The sequence below is a fragment of the Centruroides sculpturatus genome, unplaced genomic scaffold, assembly GCF_000671375.1.
Source record: "Centruroides sculpturatus isolate CEXI.00-Female unplaced genomic scaffold, Cexi_2.0 scaffold18, whole genome shotgun sequence".
NCBI classification, from domain to species: Eukaryota; Metazoa; Arthropoda; class Arachnida; order Scorpiones; family Buthidae; genus Centruroides; species Centruroides sculpturatus.
The window spans coordinates 608,490-629,035 of NW_019384302.1; the positions used below are offsets into that span (position 1 = coordinate 608,490).

The following is a 20,546-nucleotide window of genomic DNA, read 5'->3' on the forward strand; positions in this document are numbered from 1 at the left end:
TGCGACGTTTCCGGGAAGGGAAGACTTAAACTCGGCGGTTCTTTTGCAGGATTACCTGGACAGGAGGCAGGGAGGGACGGTCAAGACCAGATATCCGGCCGAACTGGACAAGACCCACCGACGGAAGATCATCAATTTCATGGTGAACTGCGGCTGGATCACCGCCTGTTGACCCCGGTCTCTTTCTAGATCGTCGCCTTTGCCGGCCGCCGGGAGGGCGGGTCCCGTCCCGGCCGCCCCTATTTAAACCCGCCGGATTTTCCGGTGGAAGAAAAAAAAATGCGTGGGTTAGCGGTCCGCGCGCGGAGGGGGTGACGAATGGAGAAATTGTGTGGATCGGCAAGCGGACGCTTCCGGCCCGCCTCGGGAGCTCGTGGTCCTCCCGAACGTTTCTTCCCCCTACCGCGGGATTTGTTTTTTTCCTGTACACTCCATCCCCGTTCGTCCCTCCGCGCCCGGGGTATCGGAAGGCGGGAGGCCCGACCTTTCCGCAATTTTTCCTTTTTTTTTCTAATCGTCGACCGAAGAATTTTTACCGACGAAATAAATAAATTTTATAATCTCCGATAACTTTTATTTATGTACGGAGGCCCGCCGCGGCCGTCGACCCGGACCGATTAATCGGCGTGTATAATTGTACATAAGAGACGTGTACAGTTTTATATGGAAGTCAATAAAAGAAAGAAAGAAAAAGCTCGTGCGATGTATTCGTTTCTTTCGGGGGGTGGCCCGGAACGAGGGAAATAAAACTTCGACGTACGGTAAAAGCAAATAGCGCGCGGGAGAAAGTCTTTTATTCAACGGTTTTTGCCAAAAACACAGAAATTTTCCCCCGAAAGAGAAGTCCTTTAAACACTCTTCCCCCATTAAAAGTTGTATTTGGGGGGTTCTTCTCCCCGTAAGTAATCCGGAAAGGGTTGGACTCCTGGAAAGGGTTGGTTCCTCCTGGTTAAGCGAAGGAAGGAGAGAAGTTTAGCCTGTTAACCGGGAGATTTATCGTCTTCCTTCGTTATTTGCCGGGTATAAACTACCCGACGGAGTTTTTTTTCCAGTCTTGTTCCGCGTATTTAATTTAATCTTTTCCCGGCGGGAGTCGGGACGGGAATTCCGCCGGTAGTCCGCGCCCCGCCGCTTTATTTTGGCGCGTACGGCCTGGCTGTCGGTTTACCGGAGGACGACCCCGATGACACACTTACGTATTTGCTTCTCTCTACGTAATTGCGTTTAGCCGCAGTTCTCCTCTCCTCTCTCGAACTACACGGTTTGATAAACAATTTGGCGGTAATTGCCACTAATTCGCCGTCCGGGAAGTGGTTCCCTCCGACTCCTTTATTTTCGTCGACTTCTAGAACTAGTTCGCTTATCTTTATTTTAATTTTATGTAGTGCAGAGGTTGGCGGCGTTGAAAACCTTCCAAGCCCGGTTTTTCTATTTCGGTCGGCTTTTTTTTTATTATTTCCGTTAAAAAAGCCGGGATTAAACCAAAAAAGCGGCCAGAAACTAACCGAAAACTTTGCCAAAAACCCTTAAGAACGATCTATGTCTGGCATCTGCACGTGTTAAAGCTCGGATGTCGATTTTTTTCCTCCTCTTTCCCTCCCTTTCTTGCTAGTTGCGCACTCCTGCCCTACATTCGAATGAATGTTACTCCTTGCCGATTTTTTGTTTACTTTTTGAATGCCGGAGCAGAAAAAATACATACATTTAGATAACTATTTTTAAATTAAAGTATCCATTAAGCTCCGCCGCCTTTTTTTTAAAAGCAGAATTATATAAACCTCGTCCTTTCGGCTCCGTGCGGAGAATTCGTAGTTCTCCCTCGCATTTTGGGTAGGAATTTCTTTTTTTTTTCATCCCGGATTCCGTCAAATTTTAAACGATTCTCGTGTAAAATTCGCATTTGCGGCCAGTTACGGCCGGTCTGGGCGTTTTCGTCCCCAAAATTTCGTATTTCCGAGGGTTTTTTTCTGGGGGAAGGGCGCGAAAGGGATCGATTCTCGCCGAGGTCTTGTCGGTCGAGGCGCAACTCTTCATTTCTGTTGCGGAATTACGATGGAAAGAAATTAAGCCGCGGTCCGACCGCCACCTGTGTCAATAACCACGTCGAAAGTTATATAAACAGAAAATGCGGACGGAGGACCCCCGAGATTTGGGTGTTTGCCAGAGATTTCCGATCCCGCGGTCGATAGCGGAGGTGGGAGCCCCGTTTCGGAGCGCAGTTTCTGGTAGATAAAGGGTCGAATAGTTGGAGGTCGAGCGGACGAAGTTAGGACGGACGACTGGTACACGAGGGAAGCACGTGGTAGACTGTCCTTGCTCGTCTGTAGACCTCTCTCGTATGTCTGAATCGGAGCTTATTTTAGAAACCAGTTTCCAAATACGCTAAATTAATTTCGCATAATTCGTCCGCCGCGCTTTAAGAGTCAATTATACGCCATAGTCGATGTATGAATCATTGAGCTGGAGTTCCCACGTGTCCCCGGACCACCTTGGTGGAGGGGGGCGGAATAAAGAACGGTTAATCTGGCGATGAATTTTGCAGAGACCACTTCACTCTCTCCCTTCTGGTGAGATAACATTCCCCTCCCGACCCCGACACTGGCCGGTTCGGTCTCGTACCCGTTGGCCTCTTCCCTATTGAAGACGAATGATAGAGTGGCATATCGCGCCAGAAGATGGCCCCCGCACAATACAATATCCCCTTTACTCCAACTCTTTACGAGCCACTTTCTTTTTTTTTTTTTCTTCGGCCCTCTTCCCGGGGGGGGGTCATTTTTGTCATTTATTATCCCTCCCCGTCTCCGGGTTACGGGAACGAGGTGATGTCTTACCAGTCACCGCTCGTTAACTCGATGGTGGGGGTGTTTTACGCTTTCGGAAACGATAAAACGACCTCGAACTCGAAACTCGAGCCGTCCTCCGACACCGAATTAATTATAAATTCCGGATAAGACGTTGCCGATCGTTTCCGAGTTACACGTGGCTAACTTTCGTAACAATGCAGACGTCCCGGTACGATTTCCGTCGCATAAAAACTCCATTGTTCGAGAGGGGTGTGTTCACGCCAGATTACGGTCGGAAATAAACTGCATCTACATTTTTCCCCTTTCTATTCGCTTAGAATTTGACGAGTAACGCGTATAAAGTGTGACCCGACATAAATTATCCACCCCCGAGACGACCGTAAAATGTAAAAAACCCAATGGACGAAAGTTGGCCTCTCGAAAAAATCTTCGATCTCGAACTGGTTAGGGGGTTAAATTACGTAATTGTAGGCATCCTCCTTAAGGAGGAGGGATAATTTTCTCGGCTGCGCTTTATCTCCGAGGCTTTGCAAGTCGCGACAGGTTGGCTTTTTTTTTTTTTTTTTGTTCGGGCGTGGTACGTAAGTATCAATGCGCACAATACCGTCGCCATGATTTATTGAAACTGTTTAATTCCGGTGCGTGTAAGATGGGTGAAACATACTTTAGATAGCATCCGATAACGCGACGTATATAATACACCCGAGATAAGATCGGTATCGAGGAAATACCGAGATCATTAACACTTAGTGTCAAAATTTCTTTGCAAAAATTACAAAGTCTAAAGGGTATTTAAGAGGCGCGCAAACTCACGAAACAATTACGTTCCCTCCCCCCTTCTTTTCTAAAAAAATAAGTTACGCCGTTTTCTATTCGACAAAGGTCGAATCACAACAGAACAATTTAGAATTTCGTCCGAGCAATTTTCTTCTATCCGGTAACAGGTACTACGATACCAGTTACGCGGGGTGAACTCTAGAAATTTATTCGTGCCTCCGCTGCTTTAATCTCCCGATCTGAATATATTTTCGGGGCATTATTCTCGAAGAAGACATAAACACAATAAAAACAAACCTTTTATCAGACACGACAGGCGACCCCTTTTTTATTTCGTTTTTTTTCCCTCCGGATGGTGGTGGCCGGAAGAATTCCTCACTCCCCGCTCCAATTTTAATTCTTTCGACTGGAAATTTACCGAGTCGACCAGTGTGTCCTAACAAAATGCCGTCGGGAGTGTCGAAGTTTTCAATAAAAACAGATAAATTTGTTCCTCGGACAAAGTAAAAACAAAGCGAACTGGTTCTGTTTGTTTAAAAAAAAAAAAAAAAGTCCTTAAACTGGCTTTCGAGAGGCCCTCTCGACGCCGTGTCATTCCATTAAGAGCCAAACATCGTTGCGTTTAAGCATTTTAATTGTCGTCAATTAACCTCCGTTATCTCCAAATCGCACCCAAAATTGTCAGGGCTTCAAATTTTGCCCTGAAATTCTAATATTCTCCGAGGAATCGACCAAGTAATTCCAATCTCGGGCTAATTCCACCCTCCCGTTCCATCCGGTGTTCGAATTGAGATGAAAACTAGTTAAGTATGGCCGTAAAACACTGGAAAATAAATAGAGAAGAAGTTTATTTACGGGGGACGACGGAAGGAATTCGAGACCATTTTCGGCATTTCGAGTATACTACGGAAAACGCGCGTCACAAATTCCTTCGGGGGTGTTTTTTTTTGCGCGCGCCGAGCGGACAGTTATCGAAGGATAAATAGAAACGAGGACAAATCTATCCGAAGATTATTTATTGACAAAGAAGCGGTTGTCGCTCGACGAGACGAAGGTTATCCAAGCAACTTTATCTCTTCTCTATGATAAATAATTTATTGTTTAGAACGCTGCGGGTGTTTTATTTGTTCCCGTTTTCGGACATTCCAGAACACAAAAGAGAAAACGACGCGTTTCCTTTCCTTCCGAGATACGCCGCTAACCAAATTATCCACTCGAACGTCTTCTGTTTATACACGGCGTTAATCCCGGTTCCGCCACGGGGATTTTCTACCGCTCGGGGGAAAAACACGGGATTTTTTCGTCAGAAGGCTCGGCCCGACGGTCGAGAGGCACCCGAGACCGCGTGGCTAACACCCGTTTCATTTATTGGATTAAGGTTTTAATCCGATAAACGGGTTGGGAGGTGACGGGGGGGAGTTCCCCGCCGTCGGCCACTTTAATTAGGGGGCGATGGGCCCGGCGCGTCGCGGAGGTTTGCGTCGACGCGTGTCCGAGCGTTTTCCCTAAAAAAGAAGAAACTGGTTTGAAAAGTGGCGTCCGCGCTGCCGGGCGGCCGGTTTGCCCGGTGGTGGGGAAGAAAGTTCTCCATTCTCCTTCGGCACCGAGGCGAGTTGTGATTGGCTGACTGTTCTCCACCCTTAGGCGAGTAGTAAAACGAAAATGAACGTCGAGTTTGTGGTGGCGTGATCGCCCGGACGTTCAGTCGCAGGAACACGTGGTAGAAGCCGGTGCGTGGCGCGGAAAGTGTCCTTACCAGTCGCAATTTTTCGGCCGCATGTCATTCGCCAGCGCATAGAAGATCACGTCGATGGATCGCGTACCGAGGTTAGTAGTCGGCGGTTCGACCCGCCATTCCCCAGGGAGGGAGAGGCGAGCGCCCGCGGACGTGTCAGGTGCGGAGAAACGACCCCGGACGGGCACTTTTCGGCTTTTCTAACTCGTTCCTCGGCCCGGCACTTTTTTCCGCTTCCATTTCTCGGAAACGGGGCAACCCGGAATCCCCGTCCGGGGGTGGAAATTTCCGGCGGTGGAAGGGGAACGGAGAATAACTTAAAAGGGGCAGTACCGATTATCCGGCCGGGAAGAGGCCAAAGTTTCCGCCCGGATCCCCGTTAACCGGGGAATTCGCCGACTCCGCGCGGGATTCGGGTGACATTCCGCCCGATACGAGCGATTATCTTTAGACCTAACGTAATCAATTAAGGCAACCGACGGAGGAAAAAGTGTTAGACAATTCTCGAGGGTGGCGACGGCCAAGTGGCATCTTTCCAACGCTATTTATGTCGGCGTCTCGTGTCGTAGTGACATTCCGCGTACAAAGTGACTGAGGTCATACTTTTTTCTCGGCTTTTTCAGTCGATGACATCATTTTATTCAGGTGGGAAGCCGATTCTTATCGTGCCACATTACTGGGTCAATAGTTGGAACCGGGTCGGAGGCGTAGCGTTTCCGCGCCGAAGGCTGGTCCGGCCACCGACCGTTCCTTCCGCGCTTCTAATTCTCCCCCACCCCGCGGAAGGGTCGACGTTGGGAATTTGGGAAGGGCTACTCGGCGAAGAAAGTGTCACCGCCGACCTTAGCCCCGACCGGCGAGGTATTCGTTCCTCCGCGCTAAAAATAGAATCCCGTTCATAAAGGTAGGGCGTACGTCACGCGCGTCGACCCGGGCAGGTAGCCCGGGGAGGGATGCTGCCGACGTTTCTCCCCCAATGCTCGGGTTCGGATACCGCCGGGGGGCGGGTCCCCGTTTTCTCTCCGGTCCCGATCAAAGCCCGCCGCTTTACCTCGTCCGGAGAAACGTTCACGCTCCGAAGAAACCCGTCTTTTCGAGTAATTCGCGCTAAAGCGCGGGTGGTCCGCGCGCAAAAAAAAAATACCCTCGGTCGCGACTGGCCGAGCGCGCCGGAGGTCGTTCGGGGTCGAACCAAAGCAAATAATGGAAAGTTTGCCACTTCGTCCACGGACCCCAGGGCGTAGCTTCCCCCGTCCTGGCCTCCGCCGGTTCGACCGCCGAACGCGGAGCGGCGCGTAGACGCTCCGGATTCTCTTCTCGCCCAAGACCGAAGGCGAAGTTCCGCGAACTTTCGAAAGTGGCGCGTCGCGCAATACCATAACTGGTTCGGAAACGAGAACGAAACGTTGCTGTTTCCTAGCGATTTTTCTTTCCCCTTTCGAATCTCCGTGCCGTCGAGAGAAACTCGGGCGCCATCCGCTCGCCCTTACGCGGAGCGGATATTTTTGCCGGAGAAACGGTCCGGACCCAGACGGAGGCTCGAATTTCGCTTTTGTATTTATTCGACCGGAAAACGCCGTGCCGTCGACCCTTCTCCGTTTATAAATCTGACCGACTGGCAACACCGATTAAAAACCGACGTCGCCTCCGGAAGACCGGAAGAGATCCGGAATCGAAATTCGGAGGTGGTGGCATTCCCAACCGGAAGTTATCAATCATTGGGATTCGGAATCTAAAATCGATTCGTTTGTTAACGTAACCAAAGACAAAACAACACTGGAAACTGTTATTAAGTTGTCTATCGATTATCCTTTGAATTTTAAACGAATTTTATTATCGACTGTTTTTCATCGATCGGTCGTCGCGAAGTTCCTTCGGACGACTTAAAATCTGATTTGTATTGGAAATTTTGCCAAAAGCTGTCTTAATTCGAATAAAAGTCACAGTTGCGAAGTAGCCATTTACGCGTCGGTCCCGGGAATCTCTCTGTTTCTGCAGAAATGGCGACGGAAGGCGTCCGCTTCGGTGCGATAGTTGCTTTAATCGTTTCTAATCGATCACCGCTTCTCGAGGAGAGAAAGAGCAGATCTCTAGTTTCGATTATCCTCCAACGATAACGCGTACTTATCGACGAATTTTATTAGCCGTCCCCCTCCAACGGAATCCGGAACTGTATCGTCCGACGGCCATCTTGATTTAAGCGCGTCGGGAGCGTCGTGGTACGTTTTACGCCGCCGTTTGTCGTTTAACATTCCGCGCGCCGTTTAAAAGACCGGAGCGATTGTAATCTGGAGTAAAGGTGAAGGAGGAACGTGATGCTCGCGTTCGCACTTTGCACCGCCTCTAAACAAACGAGACTGTACAGGTTGGGGGATAGACTTACGGAACGTCTGGAAAATCGTGTTTTCCGCAACGAATTAAAGTTCGACCCTCTCCATCACTTTAATAACGGACCAGGTCCGGAGGCTGAGAAAAGGTTGTCGGAGTACGGGACGTTTCCGGTTCCGAGCCGGCGCCTACTCCAACCTAATAACTGCGTGCCTACGGGTTAAGGGTATAAATCGTGTGTCCTTCCCGGGTATTTCCTGTTGTAAATTACTTCGCTTCTCGGTTGTTTCTGTCAATGAAATCTCGGCCGGGACTACAGACCCGCGCCGCGAATAGTTCCCTTTTGTGTAAACAATAGTTTGAACCTTCCCGGCGGGTCCAAAGTCTCTCTCTCTGGCTACGCCGGCCGAAATTCTTTAGCCCGCCTTATCTCTCGCCCTTTTCGGCGTGACGTAATCATCCACCGACGCGTAACTCGTTGCCGAAAGCGCGCGTGCCGATTTCTATCGTTAGAAAACGCCAAAGGAGCGTCCGATCCTCCCCTTTCCGGGGTGCCTCCGAACGTGGCAGGTGACGTTTAACCCCTGACACCTTCGAAGGAGCGGAGCGTCGGTCCGCGCGCCGCGCCGAGAAGTGGGTGCGTCCGTTTACCCGGCCGACGTCCAGAGCGCCCTCTCGTTAAGAAAAATGAGTCCGGTCGCATCCCTCGAACGCGTCGAATTAATGTGGAAGGTCAAATATTAATTATTGTTTACTTCGTTCTCCCGCCCGAACCGGGATCGAATTAACGCCTCGGTCTCCGTCCTCCTCCGTCGGGTACTTTTCCCCAACTGGGTCGCGTGACCTACAGTCACGCGATCTCCGGGCGCGTCACGTGACCCAGATTTTTCTCTTCCATATTTAAACTGGCCGGTTAATAGCTTTCCGCCAAACGCTGGTTTTTAAAGCTCCGGTTTTCTTTTCGTTTCCGTTTTTGTTTATTTTAGCCACCGTCGGGCGATTTTTGGAACGACGATGTCGATAGGCAGCGGCAGCAGCAGCACGTGGGCTTTTAAAGATGGCAGGGCGGAGGCGCGCGATCCAAAGATAGTCACCGCTACAAATAGCCCCGGGTCGGAATGGGTTGGTTTTCGTCGCGTGGCGAAAGGTTAAAAACACCGGAATCGGCGGTCCCAGCGAATAAAAGAACCCGGATCTAGTTTCCCGGTTCGATAAACTGAAAAAAAAATTCAAAAAATTCGCGGCAAATCTCGCGAGATTCCCTTTCATTTTCTAAGTACTGTAACACGAGAATGTGAAGGATTTAATTAAAAACCCACTCTCGTAAACAATACCTTAAACGCCGAAACAATGGAGATCGGTTTCGTTAGAGGTTAGAGCGGTTAACCGGATCCAATACGTTAATGGCCGAATTTAACTCCCGTTCCTTCGCCTGCGATCGAGTAAAATATCGTTTGTCGATGATTGACGCAAAATACCGGCACGTTCGGCAATAACTCGAAATACGAGAAAGGAGATTTTTACTTCGCGTTTCGCTACTTTTGTCGACCGTGATAGAATTAATAGTTGTTACGGTGCCAAACGAGTAATGCCTGCGTTATTTATCGACCCCCTAAACGTGTTGCTCACTCCTCCCTCTGCCGGTCGTTCGACGTCGATAACTATCGAAACATTGCGAATTTCACTTCCGTTACATGGAAAACGTCACGAACGGGAATTTCTCCTAGAAAGGGATGGAAAAAGCTCCGAAAAAGAATCGGTCCGACGTCACGAAAGGAAAAAATTAGGCGTTAAGGAAAAACGTGGTGTCGAGCGGCGACGTCCGTGTATTTAAGAGTTAGTGCCCTCGTTATAAGGAGGGAGAACATTTTATGGCCTCGGAAACACGGGAAAGGATAGAGCCGAAGCCCGAACAGGGGCGCTGATTGGCTATAAATGCGTTTTTATATCGAAAGCGGGGGCATTCACTTCGGTGACAAGTATTTAACTTTTGGCTAATTTATAAATAAATCGACTTCGTGGAGGAATGTCGACCGCGTCCTTCCATTTGTCAGAGATGTCACCCCATCCATCTCCGCGGTTAGCACCCCCGAGTCGGAGGTTAGCGCCACCGCAGCTCCCGCTTTTTTCTCTCCGATACCATCTGCCTCCGTGATTTACGCCGCTAGGTGTCGCTCCGTCTGGGCGGTGTCGCCCCGTCCGCAGCGACGTGACCGGGGTCGAGAGTATTTTTTTCGGGGCGACCTCGAACGGACACTTTTCTCGCTTTCCAGATGTGGACGGCGGACGACAAGCCAGATCCTAAAAGCCACCGGGATGCCCCCTGCCGGATTTATAGAATACGGGTGGCTCGTGTAGTTCGCGGGTTTAGGTAAAAATCGAGTTTCCGGTATTAATTATGTCGGGCCGGTTAAAGCGATTAACGAGACGGAGGAGGGGGAGGTAATTGGGTTTTCCTTTTTTTGACGTTAATAAGGCGCCACAGAGATGATTTTCGCCAACATTCCTCCTACACGCCGTGTACCGAAAGTCGACCTTGTAACACCCACAACGCTCAGCAGTAGCTCGACGTACGCCGGTTCAAAAAACTATTTCTTTCTTTTGAGGTCGTAAATTTTCCAATTACTCCTTACGGTTTTCGGTTTGAAGAAAGTGCTGTTTTCTTCAGAAATGGCGCCGTATCATCCCTACTTTTTCCAGACGTGTAAGAAGTAAAATGCCCGTCCGTAACAGGGATTATCGTTACGGAGGTGGTACTGTTCGGAAATCCGGACGCGGCATTTCTATCCAGTCGAGTGTATATATTTTATTTTTGTTTTTCCGTCTTTGATCGGCGCGACGACAAACGGACCGATGACCAGATGTGAAGACGAAATCGGCACAAGGAGCAGACTGCTTAATTTTCGTCATCCTCGCTTCAATGACGAAACTTAATTTCCCGAAGTGGCAGACTTCAATTAGATTGTGTGTACGGAGAGCCCTTGACCCTCTTCGCTTCCGGACCAATTCTCGTTGTCTGCACTTCCTCGCTTTCATTTAGACGATTGCCAGACGACGACGCTTCTGGGCGCCTTCGCAACGCTACGAAGAGTTACGCGAGTTCCACGTTCGAGGCGCGTAACTCGGCAGCTACGAGGTTTCGATAATTACATTTTCAAAGTTCTTCGTTTTGTAAACCGCGATAAATTTTCCCCCCGACTTTTCTTAACGTTACGCCATCTACTGTTACGCTATTTCCGTAACGAGTTAATTTAGAGCATTTTTTGAGATATTCGTATTGAACGAGAAGGTACAATACGTGCCAGCGGTTTCACCTGTTGTCGTAGGTGGATCTCTCTAAACGAAAACCCCCGAAACCTGTTATTATCCGTCGACCGTGATCTTCGGTCACGTTACTGCGTGATCCACACCGTTTTACGGGTCTCGACCGGCGACTGTCACTGACCGACGTCTTATCGCGGCCGTCAATTTGTCCACCGGAAACTTCGCTTAAATTCGGATTGGTCCTAAAGCACCGACGAAAGCCCAATTTTGGATTTAAATTCCGCCAGCAATCTCCAGTTTTGTCTTTCCGCTGGAAAGAGCGATTACCACAAACGTCCGTATTCCATCCGCGGTCCTACGCGTTTAACGTTCTTTTCTGTAAGTGTTCCTTCCGCTCGATGGTTTTTGCAAATTGCCACTTCTTCGGTTCCTCCACTTCGCGCCAAAGAGGGAAGTACGAGCTTTCCCTTTTGTCCAATTTAAAGTTGCCAGAGCCCAAACCTCCGATACCGAAGTCGTTCATCGATTTCCCATCGTCTCCTTTATGGGTTACCATAGCGACGCATCTTAGAAGAAAATCGTCCCGTAACCGTCCGTGTACGTTTCCAGTCCGAAGGAATTCAATTTTTGTTTCGTCTATCGAGAGAAGAAAGGCCTTTTTCGTTCCGTAAACAGAGAATTTCCGGTGAACGTGACGTGGATCTTTGCTTTTTACTCGCCAATGGCGCCATATTTTAAACCCAAAAAAAAAGATAAGGGTCGGATGGAAGGTGACTCTCGCCCCTTCTTCTCCCTCACGATTAGGCCCGGAGCCGTTTTACGCTCTTATCTCTCTCAAAATGCATGGTTCTTATCTGGTCTGGCAACACTGCCGAACCCAGAACTATAGTGACGAGTCGTCACCCCACTAAAATTTGTTCACACGGTAATAACCCGGAAGAGAAGCTGTGCCGCCTTCTTAATTACTTCTTGATTGCGTATCAAAATTGTTAATTATTACGACATCTGTTGTGATTTTGCAACGATTCTTTCCTAATGTCGGCGGGTACAGAAGGAAGAGACGCTTTTCCCACGTTTATGGGCGATTAGCAATAAATCGTCTCGGCGGAAGCCGCTTGGCAGAAAGTTCATTTTGACCTCGACCAAGAAAACCCATGGGATATTTCGTTTCTGAGAAAACGGAAAGGCCATTTCCTCGTTCCGTCCAAAAACGCTTTGTTATTTTGGTAACCGGTTCCGACGCGTCTTTCGTTTCGGCTGGAATTTCGTCGTGCTTAATGAAAAAATATAAAGACGCAACTGTCCCGTCCAGTTGGAAAGCGAGAATACGTGACCCTTCACGTTTCCAAGTGGACTCAGACGGGTGGAGTCGTCTACAAACTCGATTCTCTCGATACGTGACGAAGTCGTCCGGTGGAACCTGACGACACTCTTCTGTCTTCTTTGTTTTTCTTCTGACACTTCTAATTTCGCCGCTTTTTACTTCGAAAGAACAATTATTCGGATAATGGTCGAACACGCCCTCCTTCGCGGCTGGTTCTCAACTTTTAAATTATTAACCTGTTTACTTATGAGAATTTCGAAGATTCCAGAATTCATCGATTCGGAGGCGTAAGAGATTCTGCCGAATATGTCTGGTTAAGGGTTAGATGATATCTGTTCGACCCCCCGAGGCCGTGTCGCGGTCACGCAGATGTGCCCTACTTTACATCTTTACTGCATCCGCGTGGGTGCCACTTGGCAAAGGACGGACAACTTGCCCCAATTACCGCCATCGGTCCGTTTTCGGGTAATTCTCTCACGTGGGAACTTTTCGAGAGGGATTTCTCCTGCGTGTGCCGTTTTCTTTATCTTCGAACCGCGCAAATCGAATCGCTTTGTCTTATTCGAAAGAACAAAACGTATTTGTGACCAATTGTGAGTCATACTCTCGCGCGAATTCGTCTGTAGCGAGATGTTCTGGCTGTGTTTTTTTTTGGCAACAGAGGTTATTTGGGGGCAAAACCAATCTTCCTCTTTTGGAAATCGAAGGGTTGTACTTCTCCAGGCGAGGTTTCGGGGGATTTTTCAGCCGGACGGACGAGATTCGTCGGAGTTTATCGCTTGACCTCTTGCGTTTGTTTCTAACAGAAATATATTCCCGAGCTTTGTTTGAGTCCGACGTCCCTTCGGGCGCGTTTGTCCATTGTTTCGTCTTCTCTGCCACCCGCCAACTTTCCTCCGGTCAGAGCTTATCTCTTGGAATTCGTCTTCCGAAATTCAAAAAAGGTACCCGGATGCCATTACTCCGGGCCGGAACTAAATTCCCTGATTTTACCAAGCTATGTCTCGATCGATATTCGTTCACACAGTGTTGCCAGCGTGTAATTCGTAATTATCCGTCTTCCGATACACCTGATCTGATTCGTCGTTACTTCGCCTGACGGTAATAAATTTTAACGAGTGGATCGCGCAATCGAGATCACGTGATTGCGAGTATGTTTCGGGCACGTGAATCCGAATGCCGCCTTTAAAATCGCCGCGCTAGCGCGTAATCGCAACGAGTAGCGCGGTGCCGGTATTGAAGTGGGTGGTCCGCCGGGATGATTCACACTTTTTTGCTTTTCTGTTGCAGGCAGTTCCTGGTGTTGACATTCTTGTTGGGTGTCTGCGCGGCCGACCAGACCGTGAGTATCTCTCTGTTCATTAATTCCAACAGGTTTACTTCCCTCGGGCATCTCCATTCTCGCTTTTGCCGCCTTAATTATCGCCTCCCGTTACTCCCGTTGTCCGAAAACTCTTAATAAATCGTTATTTCGACGCCATGTTTAACGAGCAACCGTCGATTGTTTTTTTGTTTCTCTCCCGTTTCGCGTAGATTTCCGTCGACGCAAACACTCGAAATGGCACTATCGGAAAACATTTCGAATTCGTTTAAATTATGTCTAGTCACGTGATAGTCTAGGCAGCATTAAAAAAAAAAATCCAGAAAAAAGATGTAGGAGCTATCTGCGGTACCGTGGCTACCGTTTATTAACGGAAGACAATAGCATAATGGTCGAGTAGGTGGAAATGCCAGGCTAATGACTCCCCTCTATGCTCCGGCTCTAATTGTCCGATCGGACAAGCGATACCGACTCCTACGCCTCTTTATTGCCTCGAAACGGCCATTTCTACCCTGGTTTAATTAGTTTCCACTTCCAAACTCCTACGGTCCGACAGGATCACGTGACGCGGATCAAAGGCCGCGCGGTTCGGTGATTAACAGAAAATGCGCTACATCTAAAAATCTTCCTTTCCATAAATTGACTCTTTGTTCGAAGTTGTAATTTTCGTTTCCGATGTGCCTCCTGTTGGAACTCTTCGAAGTTACATAATGCCTTCCAAAATGGCATTAGGAACGATGAGTTCGGGACGACGGTTGCTCAATATCGAAAACTGTGACTTCACCCACAGCTTTTTTTTGGTCCTTGGCTTACTTATAGAGTCGTGGGTGTAGCAACGTCTCCGAAGAATTTTGGACTCTTCCACGTTTCCACATTACCCACTTCAATGACAGTGGGGCGTGACCCAAAGCTACGCGAATTATAAAAAGAATCGTGAATAACGACGAGAATTTTTTTTTTTTTTATAATTTAATGGATCCGTAAATAGCGATTGCGCGTATTCACGCTCGGTGTGCGTCCCAGCCGATAGCACATTTCGAGTGGTATAGTCGCGACGCGTAAGAAATCGTATCGGCGCGTGGCGTCGTCGGGGATCGGGTATCGCAACGACGCGTCGCACCCATTGGCGGTTTTAATTTCTTAACTGTGGCGACGACGCGTGACCGCGAAAAACTAGGCAATGGGTGCGTACGGTCGCGTGACGCTAGTCGCCCTTTCGAGGTCATCCGTCACGCGATGTACGAAGAAAGCGATTCCTATCACGTGATCGAAAATATAGGTTAAGTCGTAAGTGTTGTAGTAATCCGAGGCATCGCCGAACGATTATTATGCAGAAACTGATTTAAAAAACGTGAAATTTTCCAAGTTTTCCAATTAATGTCCCCGCTCAAGGTCACGCGATGCGCCACAGTTGTCGGTTGTGTAACTTAAAATATTTCGAGGTCAAAATTATTTTGTAATTAAATCTTATTTTTTTAATTTTTTTTAAATTTTCTCTTAATTGAAATAAAACAGCCGAGAAAATTTTCAAATATTTTAAACGAATGTCTACTAAAACTTTTATCGTCAAATACTTCACGCTTCGTATCCGATAGCAAATTTTCTTATAAATGTATTTGTAATATTTAAATATTGTTTATAATGTTACTCTTTAATTCCGTGCCTTTAGAACCTCGCGACCTTAAGTCATAAAATGTCACAAATCAACTAGAACGACGACATTTCTCATAAATAATCCGCATTAAAAGAAACAAGTATGTTAATGTGTTCCATCTTATATATAAAATTTGAAACGTCAAAAGACCAATAATAAATAATTAAAGTTTTCTGCGGTTTATTTTAATACGAAAGAAGAAATAAAATGTAATTTCTGCGAAAAAAAAACGTGCATTGACAAAAATCAGACGAAATTTTCTGATTAAAATGATATCCGCTAGAGGGATTGTAATTGCCATTTTAAAAAAATACTCTCGGGTCAAGCAACCGGCCCGTTCTCTCATACGTTCGTTCTTTCCTTTCCTGAATATAAATAGGATAACGAAAAAGTTTTAATAAGACGTATCAAAATTATAATTCGGATATTATAAAAAAAATTATTTTAAATTTGCAATATCTTTAATTAAAAATATTCGCTAGGGGTTCTATGCTTTAAACATTTAATATTTGGATTTAAATTTTTAATATTATTTTTAATAATTTTTAACTTGAATGAGCTGTATTAATTTATGTAATAATGTAGATTTGCGATTTTCTGAAGGACTATGATTAATATTTCCAGCGTGTTGCTAAAAAATAGATCCGCTAGGAGGAGACGAATTCCTTTTTGTTTTCTTCTTTTTTGAGGCGGGTGAGAGCAACTATCTGGATCGTTGATACTTTTTTTTTTAATCTACGAAACACGAACAGAATACCGAGACTTTCTTATTAAGCAATTATATCTCGGAGTAATATTGTAAGCGAATTTATTATCTAATAGAGTCTGGCCACTTATCTTTTAGATAAACAATAAAATCCGATTATCTCGAAGATCCCGCGGAGAATGACGTTCGGACATTTGTCATCTTTTTTTTCTTTCTTAATCTTTGCAGCATCTGAGACACAATCGCTACAGGAATGTCACCTACGGACTTCACAGGAGAGATGCTGAACACGGACCCTGGGGCGAATGGAGCGAAAGTAGCCCCTGTTCTCGCACCTGCGGCGGGGGAATTGCATTTCAGACCAGAAGATGCACGGATCCCAGGTAGGTATGCCCGCCGGAAGGCCCTTTTTTCCGGAAGCAATCGCATCGCCGCACGACACCTCGCGACCGGGTGAAGCCCCGTCTACAGGTAAATCTCGGACTGCAATTTTTTTTTCGTCGGTGTCCACGGTTCGAGTTAAGATAATCTTTACGAAACGTATCTGTCCTTGAATGGTGTCTCGGTGACGTCACCGTCTGGATACTTCTTTACTCCCCCGCACAGTGGAGGGTATATGTCTTGTGTCTAGTGTCCTGTCAAGACTTAACGAATGCCACCCCGCGTATATTCGCCTACAATTTCTCTAATCTTCAGCATCTTTCTTGTATATTTTTATATCCTTTATGCGGCTTTCTACGTGTTTTTTTTTGAACTTTCCGAAGCAGAAACACGATACGTTTTGGAATTTTGAAACGAGAGTTTTCGAAAGATTTTCCACCACCACGTTTTTATCTACTAGATCTAGATCCGATAATTTAGAAAATCGAAAACTCGGCGAAGAGACGTGGCGATAACACACGACCCTCGATGACCCCGAAGTAAAATCTATAGAGGATAAAATAGGTTTTTAGGTAACGTCAGACGGGGAGGGAAGTAGACACTTTCGTCTTCGAGTTAAAATTGTTTGGCCGTGGATTCTCGTAACTCTGGATTTAACTGGAGAAGGGCGAGCCGAGTCGTCTGAAAGGATCTGTTCTTTATATCTGAAAGAAGAAAATAAGCAGAGGGCGTGGTCTACGAGGCGTCCCGTCGAGAGTCCCTCACACGCCCCTTCCGGTCAGGTATCCGGATTATGTTACGTTGTAATTCAGTCATCCTTCGTTTAGTTACATTGTTTGTACCTTATAGTTTTGATATTAGTCGCCAGGAGGCGATCGAAACGATAAATAACCTCGGCTCTTAATCCGGATTTTTAGTTTCTTCGACTTTCGGTCGTTCACTCGGAGTAAACAACCTTTACGGGCACATCTATCATTCCGCCAAACGAGATTAAAACTGTTCCTAAATTAAACGTTCTTCCTTTTTAGAGGAGAAGACGAATAACGGAAAAGTATGCAACTCGTCACGTGCATCGACCAGCGAAAGGTCAAATTACGCGGTTCGTTTTCTTCATTTTCCTTTAATAAAACAATACTTTGGTTAATCGAAAAATAGGCCATTGCCATTGTTTCTAAGTCGATGACGTAAATATAAATAAATTTCAAATTCGAAATTCGGTACGCATTTTAACTAGAAATGCCTTTTATCAGTTAACACACAAATACATTTTGTGTTAAACTAATACAATTTTCAGCAAATTTTAATTTAAAAAAAAATATATAAGCGTGTCGTTGGATCAGTGTTTAACTTCCGATCTTCATATTCAAGTTATAAAATTTAATTAAAATTGTAACGAAATCCCTATTCGTTAACTGAATTTTTAAAAGTTTTTTTTGAGATTAGAAAGTTAAAAATTTCGTAAGACAGAAGAAAATTAATTAGACCGGTTCGATCTGTCGTCACTAAGGAGCGCCGAAACTGTTATTTCGTCGTCACTCTATCGATTAAAATAAAGCGATTCGACGAGTATTCGAGTGTTTTAAAGTTTCACCTCGACCTCCAACCCGATATAAAATAGACAAACCGGTTAATTCAGTTTACTAGGGAAATAGTAATGATTTGTCGACGAGAACCGGCAGCGCATTCTCATTTCCGAAACTCTAGCGGAGAAATTTTTTTTTTTTTTTTTCGTTTGAAAAATGCGAAAAGCGTCACCAAACGGGAAAAATTTTTAAAAAGGAATGTCGTCTGTCGTCGGGTTTGATAAATTTATGCGAATTTTTGAGTAACGCGGATATTTCCTATAAAATTAAACCGTTTTTCAGGAGGTTTTAAGTGGAAAACGAATATTGTCGTGGTGGACGGAGTTTTTTTCGAAGCAGCTTTAGAGAATTTACCTTTTTAAGAACCCGCCGACCGCGTCTTAAAGGGGCAAATAGGACGCGAATCGGTAATGTAGGCCGCCGGAAACAATGGCCGCTCGTTCTGGAAAAAAAAAACGAGACGCTTTTCAAGGAGCGTTTCCTCAGGCTACGGGAACTAAATGGAAACACTTAAAGCTCGTTGGAATTATTAAAAACTCTTTTGAGTAGGCCGCATCCCTCGGGCCAGGCCAAGGTCCGTCGGCCCATTAAGCGGACGAAGACGTTTTTTAAAGACGTTCCCCCGGGGACGCCAATCAATTAGTCGACGCGACACGTGACCTTCCCCTCCCCTTCATTTAGAAGCGTCACCTAATCCCGGACCTTTTAAATATCCGAACGTTTAAGTAAAATGCCTTTTTATAAATTCTGGTATCGATTTTTTGTAGGCCCGAATCCTGCCTGGGACCTTGGAAGATGTACTTCTCGTGCAACATTCAGGTAAGAAGAAATAATTTTCGTTTCTTCCCCGTCTTCTCTGTTACTAAACCCTAATCGCTCGGTATCGAACTCCGTCCGAAAAAAAAAATGGCGGAGTGGAAGAACTAGATTCCGACACGATATCCCGCTTTCGTATCCCTTCTGCACCCCAAGTTAAGTGGACTTATCAGAAGTTTTTTGGACTCGGAAACGGGACGATAATTAGTAAGAACCGCAGTTTCTCTTACCGGACCCTAAATCGTCCTTTTTTTTTTTTTTACTCTTCCTTCTCCCGCCTTCCCTCTCCATCGAGAATGTAAACACGTCGGAACGGAGAGGTCACCGGCGTTTTATTAGCTATAAGGGTAAGTGGCCACCCCGTTTGCCCCCGGAAAAGCGTCGGGGGTCGAGGGTGTCAGGTAGGAAGACGAACGAGGAAGGGCGAAGGGGCGGAGAGAGGGGAAAGGCGAAGGAATGCGCGGAAGACGGTGGACGTTGGCCACTTCCTTTTTAAGCCAACAAAAGAACGAAACGAATTGAACCGACGTCGACCGACTTAATTCGTTTGTTAAGAACTCGTCGTCTGTCGGACGAGACGCTTCGAATGATGTGTGCGACGCTTTCTTTGTGAATTAATTGGTCCGGGGCCTCTCGGGCCGTTTCTTCTTCCCGTCTGGCGCGCGCCGATAGCAGTAATACTCCGGGTTTAACGCCGGTCGATATTTTCTAAAGAGTGACGTCGGAAGGGATTTTTGCCTGCCCTCCGCCTGCAGATTCGGACGAAACGTCGACCGGCCCAAAAAATGGAAGAGGGAGAATCGGTCGACGCGCTTCTCCGGGTCTCGGACCACGCCCCAGAAGCCCCATTCGTCGCGTACCGATATCGAATGGCCGTCTTTCCGGTGCGGTCGACACTCGACGACGGCGAAGGAAGCCGAATCGAGTGGCGTTTCGCTCTCTCTAAGCAGACAATGGGATTTTTTTTTAAACGCCGACGGATACTCGGAGTTACCTTCGCCCTCCCGACGTTTCGATGGGGATTTACGAGCTTTCCCGGGTCGAGATTTGGCACGTTTAACGAGATTACCGGATTCTTACACGTAGCGGGCCGACGGGGTTGAATTATTTAAGAGCGTGGTTACCCAGAAGGGAATCTTGTAAGAACGCGTGTAATCCTCCGAAGACCCCTCGACCTCGATTCATTTATCGCTTACGTGCTTCATTTACTCGCCCCTCCCGGACGAGATCCGATGACGTCACGACTTCCCCAACCATTATGTTGTTTTTTTTTTTATATTCGTTATCGGCCGAAACGTATAAATAGGAAATGGCGTTTTAATTACGCTTCGAATCCGGAACTGTCGGTCGGAGAGGGCCGGGAAGCGTCTTCGGTTCGACCTCTGCCAAAAAAGAAAAACTTGCCGGACGTCCGTCGTCGACTCGTTTATCGAAACTCCGTGTTTGTTTTGTTCCGACGGCGGCGTTTATCTTCTTTACGATCCTCCTCCGCGGTATTTCACGCGCTCCGAACTGGAAAGAGTGGGTCTGCCACTCCGACCGGGTTAAGTACCGGTACTTACATCCCTTCCAGCCATCGTAAACTGGAAATGTAAACACGACGTCCTTCCCGTTTACCTAATTTCCTCCCTCTCCTCGTTCTACGCTTCTACTTTTTGCTTCCATCTCTTCCTATTCCCTTTAAATGTTCCTTTAAAAATGGCTGGTTAACGGGATTTTTTCCGCGTAGGATTGTCCGGAAGGGTCCAAAGACTTCAGAGAAGAGCAATGTTCCAACTTCGACCGGATCCCTTTCGAAGGAAAGCGCTACCGATGGGTCCCCTATCACAAAGGTGAGGTTAATACTCGCCCGC

The 20,546-nt window shown here is 46.9% G+C and overlaps 2 protein-coding genes across 3 annotated transcripts in view; both read left to right on the plus strand.

Annotated features, from left to right (window-relative positions):
- The window catches only part of LOC111614186 (transcriptional adapter 2-beta-like), a 49,466-nt gene extending 48,783 nt beyond the window's left edge, over positions 1 to 683 (plus strand). Inside the window, exon 16 of the mRNA XM_023355593.1 lies at positions 50 to 683. Within this exon, the coding sequence (XP_023211361.1) occupies positions 50 to 172 (123 nt within the window). The 3' untranslated portion in view covers positions 173 to 683. The remainder of the gene's footprint in view (positions 1 to 49) is intronic.
- Positions 684 to 5,202: 4,519 nt separating this feature from the next.
- The window catches only part of LOC111614660 (papilin-like), a 48,172-nt gene continuing 32,828 nt past the window's right edge, over positions 5,203 to 20,546 (plus strand). For both annotated transcript variants that reach the window (XM_023356056.1, XM_023356115.1), the window contains exons 1-5: positions 5,203 to 5,408; positions 13,523 to 13,574; positions 16,142 to 16,296; positions 18,645 to 18,696; positions 20,423 to 20,525. In XM_023356056.1, the coding sequence (XP_023211824.1) occupies positions 5,392 to 5,408; positions 13,523 to 13,574; positions 16,142 to 16,296; positions 18,645 to 18,696; positions 20,423 to 20,525 (379 nt within the window). In that variant the 5' untranslated portion in view covers positions 5,203 to 5,391. The remainder of the gene's footprint in view (positions 5,409 to 13,522; positions 13,575 to 16,141; positions 16,297 to 18,644; positions 18,697 to 20,422; positions 20,526 to 20,546) is intronic.